The 13,286-nt window shown below is 33.9% G+C and overlaps 1 protein-coding gene across 3 annotated transcripts; it reads right to left on the bottom strand.

Annotated features, from left to right (window-relative positions):
* Nucleotides 1-1,668: 1,668 nt before the first annotated feature.
* LOC11419906 (probable phospholipid-transporting ATPase 4) lies at nt 1,669-8,453 on the bottom strand. 3 transcript variants are annotated; one of them, XM_039828764.1, is made up of 11 exons: nt 8,298-8,453; nt 5,664-7,618; nt 5,411-5,521; nt 4,850-5,126; nt 4,647-4,735; nt 4,431-4,515; nt 4,127-4,357; nt 3,728-3,853; nt 3,056-3,154; nt 2,679-2,870; nt 1,669-2,596 (listed from the first exon to the last, which is right to left on the bottom strand). In XM_039828764.1, exons 2-11 carry the CDS (start codon nt 7,484-7,486, stop codon nt 1,928-1,930), a joined length of 3,702 nt encoding a protein of 1,233 aa, XP_039684698.1. In that variant the 5' UTR covers nt 7,487-7,618; nt 8,298-8,453; the 3' UTR covers nt 1,669-1,927. The 3 variants fall into 3 exon arrangements, with proteins under 3 accessions (XP_039684698.1, XP_003627157.3, XP_039684699.1); XM_003627109.4 differs by having other exon boundaries at nt 4,127-4,336; XM_039828765.1 differs by lacking the exon at nt 8,298-8,453 and adding an exon at nt 7,710-7,856.
* Between the last annotated feature and the right edge of the window lie 4,833 nt (nt 8,454-13,286).

Here is a 13,286-nt window from a genome sequence, read left to right as displayed (position 1 = left end):
AGTTATTAGTTGTTATAGGAAGTTAGTTATTTATTGGTGTGTTATATTAAGATTGTAATGTGTAAATAAATAATGAAGTAAATTAATAAACAAAAGTTCTAGTCTTCCTCCCTTTCTTAGGAGAGATGTCCCTTCTCGAATTGGGATAATATTGTTACTGTTAATTTTTATATTCTATTAGCTTCTTCTCTTGCAATTGGCCATGATATTGGTTATAATTAGCAGGGATCCTTAACCAAAATTTGTCTGCTTTTTTATCATTTTCCACAATAGGATCTTTTTTATCATTTTCCACAATATTCATGATATCATTCACTAAGAAGTATATCCTCATCTCATGTGAATAGCTCGCGAGGCATTTTGGGAGCAGAACATCTTTTTTCTCCAAGCGTAATATTTTCAAGACCAACTTGAGTTGAAAATTGTGAAACCATGACATTCTGACATAGGCTCAATTGGTGTTTCAGGTTCATAATGAGTAAACTCTCCACTTTGTGTATCAATTTTAGGTCGATAAAATATGTTGGGGGTTAGTTGGTGACAACATGAAAATGGTTGGATTTGTCGCCAATGACAAAAATTGTTGGTAATTATATTGATTGGGATCTATTGGAGATATAAACATTGAATAATGAAGACCAAAAAGATGAAATTATGAAGTTAAAATTATGAGGGTAAATTTGAGTGTAAAATTAAGAGTATATAATATGAAATTGTGAATTTTGTAAATGATCACAATTTATAGATAAAAGAATTTCAATAATAAAAAAAAATGATAAAATAAATTAACTTATGTTTCACACTGGTGGTATGGCAGAATTGCTTGGTCAAATTAATAACACCGGTAACAGGTCATATAAAAAAACAGTAACAAGGATAACATAACTCTTTGAATTTGGTTGCTTCAGAAGGCAACGGGTATTACTACAGTTGACGGACCCCAATAACAAAGCATACAAAGTTGCTCAAATTTTGTAACTCCATGCTGGTGGACTGCAAGAAAAAATGACCGTTGAAGTTGCTCTTAATAATTACAAACTATTTGAAGGAGTGGGGTCAAGTGCCTCCATTTAACATAGTGTGGATCCATGGCCTGAGGTGAGTGTAATTTTACCAAAATACATTATGAACTCCTTAATTCAGTTAGCCCAACAAAGTCTGATTTTAGAAGTTTGCATGAAGCAAAGTCTCTAACACCTTTTTATTCTACAATATAAAAGTCATATGATTTATGGTAATTATATGCTCAGAAGTACTTTTGATACTTTCCACCAATATAAATTGCATTTTATTCCATCATACGTGCATTTGAGAAACGTCTCCCAAAACAAAAATCACAATGAAGCAACCTGGTTTTTATTTTAGGGAACATTGAAGCAAACTGATATTGATCAAACTTAATTTTGTAAAATGAATTTTAATCGGACATAACTTGCAAACTTCAATCCAAATCACAAACTATGGTGCATGGACACCAGACACAACAATGACAAGTCAACACCCTTAATAATTTGAAAAAATGACATAATTCAATGTATATGTGTTGGTGTCATGTTGGTATCCAACACCAACACATATACGACACCGAGGCACGCCTAATCCAAGAAGTCTTTGTGCTTCAAATACCACAAATCCACAATCCACGTTTATTTTCTAAAAAAAAAAAAATTAATAAAAAGTAGCTGTTTCATTTCTTCAATGTCACTTGGACCATAACCCTTTTTGGCATGAGAAACACACACTGACACTCTTCTATATAAATATAAATATGTTACATACAATAGCTTACATTTTTTTTGTGGTGAAGGAGACATAAATTCACCCCGTTTTCATTATAACACAATATAAGCATCAAAGAATTTAAAAGGGGCAAAATTGTGAACAAAAATTAACCCGCATAGCCTAAAAAAATACTCAAAAATGTCAATTATGTACGTACTGGGGACAAAATATTCAAGAAAGATTGTTTTTTATGCAGCTTTCCCTTCAATTGTCTGATCTTTGCTTCCACTCTTGCAGTGAACCCAATCTTGGTTTCTTGTCTTGCTTTAGAACTCTCCCTCACCCACATGGATTGATCCTCAATATCTTTCTTGTAGTGCTTGATTTCTTGGATAATGTGGTGATCCATTGGACTAAAACATCTTTGAAATGATATGTGGACAAGATAAGGAAGAATGCATGCAACTGTAGCTAATAATGTTGTTGCCCAATAAATAGGCGCAGGTCCGAGAGCCTCAATCAGTAAATGGTAGGCACTGTGAGAAAGGTTGGGAGAAAGTGCGCCATACATCATGAGAAAGAGGTACCAAGTAACTATGCTACCCCATATAAACAGATGTTGAATCCATGTAAAATGGCTCATTGTCAGTGAAATTTGACAGTTGACTGCCCAGATTATGCAAGTGAACATTGTGGTTCCAAGAGAAGCCAAGTCAGATGTCTGACCATCAACACGGAATGCTTGCTCATAGAATATGAGGACGGTGCCGAAGAAGATGACGACAGAGGAATATAGACCATTGGCCATCCATCCTAATATTCTATACCAATCAAAGAACAGATTTTTGGGTCCTTGTTGGTAAAGTGCTGGAAACTGCAAAACACGACAACTTATTAATAGGTTGGATTTTTCACACTGGGACGTAATATGTTGATGACATTGCAAGAGAACAAACCTGTAAACAAACTTCCGATGAAACATCTTGTTCAAATACACCAAGTGAAATGACGGGTAATGATGTCAAACAAACGTTGAACAATATCATGTACCAGTCGTCATAAACCGATTGGCCGGAGAAGCCTGTATAGGCCTCAAAGTAAAAGATGGTGAGGCCAAATGCTATATTCTTGTAAAAGAAATAACAAATCTGCAAGGTAGAAGATACCAGTTAAGAAGAGGAATGAAGGAATCAATTCATAATAAAACAGATACAACATGCTAGAAATATTAAGTGCTTCTCTATCCATGCAAAGGATACACAACACACAAGGCATTGAATGCAAGGCATCCAGTTTGTGAGAATGACGATCAAGACAATTATTAATCAATTACCATCTGTGCAATTCTCTTATAACACCAGTGTCCATGGACCACCAGAAGCCGCTCCAAAAATCGAAATTGGGCAATCGAGAAGTCGCTAGCCATCACTGCCTGAAAGGAAATTACATGCTTGAGACCACAGCTTAAAAGGACAACTAAGGAATACATCACAATTACGTAACGTCAGAAAATTTGCACATCATTTTCCACACTACAATAAAATTTAGCAATTCAATCTGACCAAAATTCAGATATAACTAGTTTCAGGCAATAATAACAAAAAGAATTAAGAAAATACCAAAATGCTAACTTTCTAAATAAGTTTCATTTTGTTAAGCAAGTTCGATTTTTTCCCTCGTTTTATAGAATAAATTAGTCAGCATATTATTGATAATGCAAAGAGGAAGTTCATTTTCCTCTTGCATCAGTTCAGAAGCTCTAATCACAAGACAACTATGAGAAAATCTAGTGCACGGTCCAGCTTGAAAGCAAGTCCAAACATGAAAAAAGATACATGACAGGTTTTCTTTCTCTAATCACGGTGTTATTTTTTAAAATAAGAAGACTATATAAGACTAAAATTTTATTCCAACTTGCAAAATTAAAGGCTAGAATTAACTTGTCATAAGCAGTGATATTTGTGAGACAGTTTTTCTTAAAGAGACAGTCATGTATGCCACTGACCTGCATACCTTCAACCCCGCTGATTCCAACACCAATATCTGCTTCTTGTATCATGCCAACATCATTTGCACCATCACCTATTGCAAGAGTGGTCTTCCCAGTTCCTTGTTTTACCAACCTTACGACCTGGCGCCAGAAGATTAAGAAATCAGGACATTGTAAAATGCATATATAACTTTATATATCAGAGTTGACATAGAGATAGAGTTGGATAAATGCAATCTACGTAAGTGTGGCAATGAGTGGCATACAAGCTGATTTTTAATGGACCTAAGTTTTCCTATTTTACTAAGGTGGATCCACGTGAGCAATCATGCATACATATAACTCCAATAATTAACTACTCATACAGTATGAGTCCACAAAATCACAACAGAAAACGGAAAAAAAATCTCCCACCAGTGCCTTTTGCTTGGGAGACACACGACAGCAGATGACAGATGCACAATCAACTGCTAGTCCCAAAAATTGGAGCTTTACATCATCTTCTAAAGCATATGTCAGAGTTTTCCCATCAATAATTAATGCAAATGCTGCATGAGGATCCTTCTCCAGCTTTATCATTTGTGTAGCATTGGTAATTTGATTTAATATGTTGTCCTTAATGGCCTGCGGAGTTAAGCAAAAGAACTAGGCCCAACATCAGATAAAACACAAGCCCGTAAAGTAAACTCTGATACGCTTTCTCAATGAAAAAGAGTACCTGTTTGGTATCATTGGATACTGAGTCTGAATTTGTAGTTATACAGATCTGCTTCATGCCCTGTCGAAGCAAACTACAGGAAAAGCTGCACCACAGAAAATACAATTTCATTTCAGCATACTTTGTTACGGAAGCACTTTTCTGTAAGTTCAACCTTATATGTTTAGAACATAAATAAAATAGTATACGAGGCTAGATAGTTTGTGGTTGACAGACCCAATGTTGATTGCAGTTTCCATCTTATCCCCCGTCAATACCCAAATCTTGAGACCAGCTTGAGCAAGTTTATCAATGCACTGGGGAACCTGAGGAGAATAAAGCGTTGAATTTGGTTGAAGATTTGAAGTAGGAAAAACAACAACGACGGCAATACGTGTGTGTGTGTGTGTGTGTTGATTAGAAAGAATAACAAATCCTACCCCTTTCTGCAGTTTGTCTTCTATAGCAGTAGCCCCAACAAGAATCAACTCTTTTTCCATAATATCTGAGACCCGCTCAAGCATTGCCTCTCTGTCAGCCCCAACGGCTGCTTTGGCTTTCTGAAACTCATTGTTCCAATCCGAGTACTCTTTTTCTTCAAGCCTTCTATAGGACAGAGCTAGTGTCCTTAAACCTGTTTCTCCATAATCATTTAAATGCTTGGTAGTAGCCTCCAAATACGCTTTTCCGTTCTTGGACAAACGATCAAATATGATACTGAAAAACCGAGCAAGAAAAGAATGGATGTCAAATTCTAAGAGAGATATTGAAAGCCTCTTTATGAGAGTAATACATGTGTGTTTTTGCAAGCTTCTTCTATGGAAGCAGGGGATTGTTGTGATTGTGTTGTAAATTTGCTGAACGTTGTGAAGCTCAAGTTTAATTTCAATTTCATTTATTCTAATGTATTATTTGAGAAGGTCCTATTGATGATCGACATTATACGCTCAGCAGTAAAAAATGAGTACCATAGGCAAGAACAATAGAATTTGTAAGCTAACCTGTCAGCCCCTTTGCACAGAAGAAAAATTTGGCCCTCCTCATCACGGACAATCACTGACATACGCTTTCTTTTACTTGTGAAATCTAGTAGATTCAAGAGTTTGTACTCCCTGAATGATTCACGCAAAAGTATATATAAAGAAATATAAATAGACATGAATAGAGACAAAACATATCTTGTAATGCCTGGGGTTGGGAGTGCAAACAAATCAAAAGAAATAGATGAGCATAAGAGTTTTCCTAAACTCATACCTTTCAACCACTTGCCCTGAAGCAGATATTCTTTCACGTGTGAAAATACTTGACTGGGTCCTCCTACAAAACTCAAAGCCAAATTCTCTTGCAGCTACGAGAAAAGACCCTTCATCTGGAGACTCGGCTTCATATGTAAAACCACCTGTCTCCTCATTCAGCTCAGGAATGGCAGTATGGCAAACTGCTAGTATTCGGAAAAATAATAAAATGTCATCGACATTGGGCTCTTGCAACCAATTACAATTCATGAGACGGTCGTCTTCAAAACCAAACCCCTTTATGGCATGCTTTTGATCCTCATCACCTTTGGAAGTAACAACAGTCTCTAGTTCAATTTCATCAACTTTATCAATGTTTTCCCATGAAACCTGAGCTTTCCTATGACGTAGGGGGAAATTGGAGAGATCTGAATCCCCGTCCTCGAGATCAGAAGCTATCTGCTTTGCAGCAGCAAGTTCAACTTCACTTGAAGACGCACCATATTGAGTACCCGCAATAGAGCACTTCAAAAAGTCCATCTGATTGCATGTTAAAGTTCCAGTTTTATCAGAGAGGATTGTATCCACCTGACCCAACTCTTCATTCAAATTTGAAGTCCGTGCGTCAGCTGGAGTTCCGGTTTCTTCATCATACATTAGAATGTCTTGGTTAATGAAGGTTGCCTGTAAAACCTTCACAACCTCGATGGAAACATAAAGTGAGATGGGTATCAAATATCCATAGAGAATGAGAGCAGTAATCAAATGACTCATCCCAGCCATTCCAAGTGTCTTGGGATCATACTGGCGGTCGATTACGTCAGGGCGTATGTACCACCAATTTGGGGTTCCGTACTTGGTCATGACAATAAATGCTATGGTACTAATGACAGATATAAATATAAGGACAGTGAAGAGAGTGTATATGATATAATCCATCTTCTTTTCTATTGTGCTCCTTTTTGAAGGGGATCTTGTGGAATTCTGCATGACTTTGCTGTCGTGACCAGTGAAAATGACCACTCCATAGATGTATTCGGTGTTCCTGAGCTTAGAATCTCGGAGGAGAATTTGACCAGGATCAAGAGGATAAACCTGGCGCTCATACTCAAAATTTCCAACAAAAGTGTAAAGACTGGGGTTCGGGTCTTCACATCTTATTGTTCCAGTGAAATCCTTAAAAGCTAAATCACTATCTAGGGCCAAGGTAGACTCCAAAGATCTTTTAACCTTCAAGTTGGTCTCACCATCTAAATTCATCGTCTCCACATAGCATATCCCATCATCATAACTTGATGATAGGAGAAGCAAATCAGCTGGAAAAAACTTGTCCTTTTCTACTTTTACTACATCCCCAACCATAATATTCTGCCACGATCTATGACCAAAAACACCATCACCTTTATGGTGATTAACTTTTCGACGATTAACTTTAACATCCTGAACGAACCTGCGGGAATCTTCCAATGCTTCCTTCGCCATACTAAGCCCGACAACAAATGCTAAAGGAGCAATCATACTCAATGCACTAAAAGGTGACATTGGAGTATACGAGAGACACGCAGCCAAAAGAAAGTATATATTAGCAACCCTACGAAACTGTTCAAAAATTGCCTTGGGCAAAAATGTAAGAACGTTGTATTTGGTTGTGGAAATATCATTCTTGCAATAAAAGAAAGGTCTCTTCTCATGGATCTGAGGCTGGTTGCAGTGCACGGTTCGCGAGTACCCCGGACCTTGAAGTGGATGAGGCCCTTCCTCAGTAGTAGCAGAGGCTCGAAGACAACCAAATGTGTAAAAATTGCTCCTTCGGAGCCTCGCCCTGATCCTTCCCTTTGCCATTTAGCCGCAATTCAGCTCAAAGTAGAATTCTATTCAACCAACACATACCCACCAAGAACAAAACCCAAAAAACAGCTAGTGGAAGGGAGCACCATCAAACTGCCCCTTGTCCCCGATTTGTTCTTCTAAAACCTAACAACACATGCAAATTAACAAAATGATCAGTTTCATCCTATGAAGCACTAAGACATACATGGCAACCAAATATGACCACGTCACTAACATGGGTGGTAATTGACGAAAATGACATAATTGAATGTAATCGCATGTGTCAGTGTTGGACATATGTCATACACTGGACATGCCTTTGACCGGAAGTGTCAGCGCTAGGTTTCATCACATAAACACCGCCATAATATTTGATGCATAATACTAAATCTGCACAATATACCAACTTTTCATATAATTTAAACCCAGTAAATTCAATTCATCCTTGGATACTGAATAAAAAAAAGGAGGGGTACCCACCCTTATTCAAACCAACATTCAAATTTCAAATTCCTAAAACACCCTAACATCATAAAATTCCAAAAACAGAATTAAAAAATAACCTTAAACATAAAACAATAAAAATCATAATCATAATCAAACTCAAATCTATAAGCTAAATAGATAATGCAAATTCACAATGCATCAAACACAATAATTTGTTAAAATTCAAAACAGCTCAAATAATTAAGAAACATATTTCCCTTGATTTTTTTTTAAAATCCCTTAAAAAAAATTAACCAGCTAAAATTATGAAGAAAAAAAAATAACAATGCAATGCACCAAATTGAAAACAAAACAGAAAGAAGAAAGGAAAACGAACCAAACGGGAGGGACAATGTTGAAGTTGAGGAATGAATGTAGCAATGTTGAGAGAGAAGAGTGTAACGTTGCAGATCAAGGAAGAAGAAAACAAAATGCAGAGAGAGAGAGAGAGAAAGAGAGAGAAAATTAGTTAAATTAATTAATGTTGAAAACGAAAATTGAAAGAAACTTTTTTCCTTTTTTTGTTGTTTTGTCTTTTGTTCTTTGAATTTTCGAAACATCGCAGTTATTTTCGGTATTATTTAGTGTTAGCTTTTTTTTTTGTCATTTGTTTAAGTTTTGTAATAAATGACCTGGCAAAGTGAGAATATGGAGCCCACGTTGTCCTACGTGGCGCTCTCTCTCAAGTCTGAGACAGGTAGGCAGCTTTGATAGTGTTTGTTAAATTCATATATTTTACACAAAATTATCAAAAGTGTAACTAAGTTAAATTTGACATAAGGTATTCTATCTAACTAAATTTGTGGTCTTAAGAGACTCGATGTATTAATCTCTATATATACATGATTAAAAAAAAACTATATATACACTTCTACCATGATATAAAAAAAAACATGTTTTTGAACTAAGTGGCAATCACGTCCAACAATAAAACAAGGTGACAACTTGTGTACCCATCTCGCTATGGTGGGTATTTGTACCCATGACCTTTTAAGTCGGTTAAAATGTTAACTGACGTCATAAGATTTTTTTATTTTTATTTTTATTTTTTTAATTTATTTATTTATTTATTTAGGAACGAGGTTTGCTCTGATACCAGAGTTTTAGCAGAGTGCGGAAGACTTTTTCTATAGACAAATTTAAATTCTTTTGTTTAGTTTTGAGTTGTAGAGATAACTTGAGCTTTGTAATTTATTTATCTCTTTTTGTTCTGAGATTTCAAAATCTCTTTTGGGTGGTGTTACTCTAAGGCTCAAATTCCTGATCAATGGTTTTTATGTTTCTTCGAATAGATATTTCTCAGCTTCTATCAAGGAAAAGCTATTTCTTGCTAAATTTCTATATATACGTGACTTTAGGGTAACTAAAGGTTTAAATAATTCATCAATATGAATTGTATTTTTTCCTATAAATTCTATGGTGTAAATTCTATGCTATGGTGTGAATTACTCAAAGCATAATTAATTTTATAACAGATTGTAAAAGGATGATTACCCTTTTTTATAAAATTCGAGTTTACCAACTTATAATGAAAAACTATAGATTTATCTAGATGTTTATCTTTTAGGGATATCTTATTTGTAAATTTATATCAAATTTTATTTTTCCATATTTTAAATTACATTTTACTTGTGCAATTTTTGCTTGTCTTTTGTCTAAAATCGTAGAGTCTTCTAGCGCTATTTCTAGAGGTGAATCAATACCTTTCATAAAGGTACTTTTGATTAAAATTTGAATAGTTGATATATGAATATAACCAATTTTGCTTTTTTCTTTTTCAGAAAATGTTTCAATTCTTTTTTCAATTTGAGTTTTATGTATGGTAGATATGACTATATTTCCTTGAGTGTTTTCAATTGAAATTGCTTCTTCTCCTATCATTATTCCAAATTTCAAAATATTTTTTCTTGAGAAAAATTCTTTGAATTTATTAAACTTTCTTTTGAAATTTTCTTCAGCTGTTAAAGATAAATCTGCTTCTTCTATCTTATTATCTATTATGTCATCAACATAATAACTAGACGTTCCTTCAAAGTATGAAACCTCAGTCATATTCTATAATGTTTATTATGTAAATACTATGATACTGAAAAGTAAATTTTGAATTTAATAAAGATATATTCATACCTGATTTGATCTTCTTTGAGATTTTGTTGATATTTTTGGTTTCGTTGTAGCTAGATATAATCTTCGAATGATTATATTTTGTAAGGGTGAGACTAACTTTCTCTAATTCTACGTTGTATAATTCTGAAATTGAATTTTGCATGTTGTAGGTTGTAGTTATGAGAATTTGAGAATTAGGTTTTGAAGTTGTAATTGGTTGTTAATAGAGTAGAAAATCCGTTGAATTTGGTAGAAGTGATGTTCAGATCATGAGTTATTTTTAGTGCAATGTTTTATATGGTTTTGAGTGCCTTAACATGTATAGAAATGGTTAGAAAAGTTTTTGGATCAAATTTGGGCATAAGGAAGTTAAAATTGGAAAAACAGGGTATTATTATATCTAACTACAACGAAACCAAAAATATCAACAAAATCTCAAAGAAAATCAAATCAGGTATGAATATATCTTTATTAAATTCAAAATTTACTTTTCAGTATCATAGTATTGACATAATAAACAACATAGAATATGATCGAGGTTTCATACTTTGAAGGAACATCTAGTTATTATGCTGATGACATAATAGATAATAAGATAGAAGAATCAGATTTATCTTTAACTGCTGAAGAAAATTTCAAAAGAAAGTTTAATAAATTCAAAGAATTTTTCTCAAGAAAAAGTATTTTGAAATTTGGAATAATGATAGAAGAAGAAGAAATTTCAATTGAAAATACTCAAGGAAATATATTCATATCTACCATACAAAAAACTCAAATTGAAAAAAGAATTGAAACATTTTCTGAAAAACAAAAAAGAAAAAGTGGTTATATTCATATATCAATTATTCAAATTTTAATCAAAAGTATCTTTATGAAATGTATTGATTCACCTCTAGAAATAGCCCTAGAAGACTCTAGGATTTTAGACAAAAGACAAGCAACAATTGCACACGTAAAGTGTAATTTAAAATATGGAAAAATAAAATTTGATATAAATTTACAAATGGGATTATCCCAAAAAGATAAAGATCTAGATAGATCTATAGTTTTTCATTATAAGTTGGAAAACTCGAATTTTATGAAAAAGGGTAATCATCCTTTTACAATATGTTATAGAATTAATTATTCTTTGAGTAATTCACACCATAGCATAGAATTTATAGGAAAAAATACAATTCATATTGATGAATTATTTACACCTTTAGTTACCCTAAAGTCACCTATATTTAGAAATTTAGCAAGAAATAGTTTTTCCTTGATAGAAGCTGAGAAATATATATTTGAAGAAACAGAAAAACCATCGATCATGGATTAAAGCCTTAGAGTAACACCACCCAAAAGAGATTTTGAAATCTCAGAACAAAAAGAGATAAATAAATTACAAAGCTCAAGTTGTCTCTACAACTCGAAAAACTAAACAAAAGATTTTAAATTTTTCTATAGAAAAAGTCTTCTGCATTCTGCTAAAACTCTGGTATCAAAGAAAATCTCGTTTCTAAAAAAAAATTAAAAAAAAAAAAATCTTATGACGTCAGTTAACATTTTAACCGACTTAAAATGTCATGGGTACAAATACCCACCATAGTGAGATGGGTAACAAAGAATTTCCCATTTTACAAATATATCCTTTAAATCATGTAGTATTTTGATAATCATACTTCATACATGTAAATATATCCTTTATATATGATTGGAACATCATTGGATGTAATGGTATGGCCTAAAAGGTTCGACCCAATCATCTCATAAACTATTTAGCAGGGAAGTCCGCATCAAGATCATTAGAATGACCCGGTACGATTTCTACTTCGACGTCATCGCATGAAACTACCTCATCTCCATGTACGGATTCTAGAAAGCATTGATGTGCTTTATGTTTTTAGCACCAACGAACTATGAATTAAGCACCCAACTATGCATAACATCAAGAAACAGAGGTGTTCGCGGTACGGCTTGGTTCGGTTTTGAGCATAAAAGTAATCCAAACTGCGAGATAAAAAAACATGCGGTTTAGTTTGGTTAAGTTGATTTTTAAAAAGTCATCCAAAATCAAACCAAACCAAAGCAATGCGGTTTGGATTGGTTCGGTATGTGCGCTTTATCGCAAGATAAAAAAATATTACATTAACTCTAATATTGCCAACTTGTTTCAAAATAAACATAGGACATTTCGTTTTGTTGTTTATATGATAAAATATTAGGTAAAACTTATATCAAAAATAGGTAAAATTAAGAAGAAACATAAGCATGCAACAATGGAAAAATCGAATCAAAAGAGATTATTCTTGGGTTATGTAATTGGGCTAGTACATGTTTCAGTAATATTCATTATTCTTGCGGTTTGGTTTGGTTTGGTTTGGTTGCTAAGATGCAAACCAAAAACCGAACGAAACCGCACGATTCAGTGCAAAAGTCATCCGAATTCATCCGAACCAAATGCAGTTTTTTGCGGTTTCGATTTGGATTGATTTGATTTGAGGTTTTTCTATTAGGTTGGTTCGGTTTTGAACACCCCTATCAAAAAACACGTTCATAATAGATATGCACCGTCACATATCTCAAATTCAGTTTCTATAACAAACTGAACATATTCAATACAAATTCAAGAGTAAAGATAACAAAACTAAGACCACATCACCACAAAGCAACACTTGAAATAAAGGGTCTTCCCTCATATATGATCATCACTCATTTTAGTTTTATAAATTTGTGAATATACAAACATGTCTTTTAACTAATTGTCTTGAAGGCAAGTGCGGGTAACTAGTTAGAAGAAAGATTGTTAATAATCATCAACCATAATGATTATTAGTAATATTAGAGTGAATGAAAAGATTTTTGTAAGATTGTGTTTTTCTTTGAGTTTTTGTATGATTGTCTTGTGGTCATCACTAGGGTGAGGACTACTTTTCTATTTTGATATACCGTATTTCAGGTCCTTGTAATGCTTTGTTGGTGAAATAGATGAGTTTTTGACCTCTGTCGCTCTCTCTAATCAAGGCTCATTGATTGCTTTTGCCGAAATTGATAGATATATGAACATTATCTCTCCCTTTTTGGATCATTAGAGAATTGGTATTTGAGATAGGGCATGTTTAAGTCGGGCTAGAGTCGCTTCAAATTCGCATTCTTCAGACCATTCAGATGCAGATTCCTTCCTCAACAACCTGTAGAAAGGAGGGGCATATTAGACGTCTTCCAACATTTAGATTGATTTCTT

This window comes from Medicago truncatula, chromosome 8 (genome assembly GCF_003473485.1).
Source record: "Medicago truncatula cultivar Jemalong A17 chromosome 8, MtrunA17r5.0-ANR, whole genome shotgun sequence".
Taxonomy (NCBI): domain Eukaryota; kingdom Viridiplantae; phylum Streptophyta; class Magnoliopsida; order Fabales; family Fabaceae; genus Medicago; species Medicago truncatula.
This window is presented reverse-complemented; position numbering and strand designations above follow the sequence as displayed.

What these genes read in the sequence shown, in the direction of transcription:
- LOC11419906 (XM_039828764.1), bottom strand. Translation starts at nt 7,486, where the DNA reads ATGGCAAAGGGAAGGATCAGGGCGAGGCTCCGAAGGAGCAATTTTTAC. An exon ending in TCAGGGCAAGTGGTTGAAAG is followed by an intron (nt 5,522 to 5,663) that starts GTATGAGTTTAG and finishes TGAATCATTCAG; the next exon opens with GGAGTACAAACTCTTGAATC. An exon ending in CTGTGCAAAGGGGCTGACAG is followed by an intron (nt 5,127 to 5,410) that starts GTTAGCTTACAA and finishes TCGGTTTTTCAG; the next exon opens with TATCATATTTGATCGTTTGT.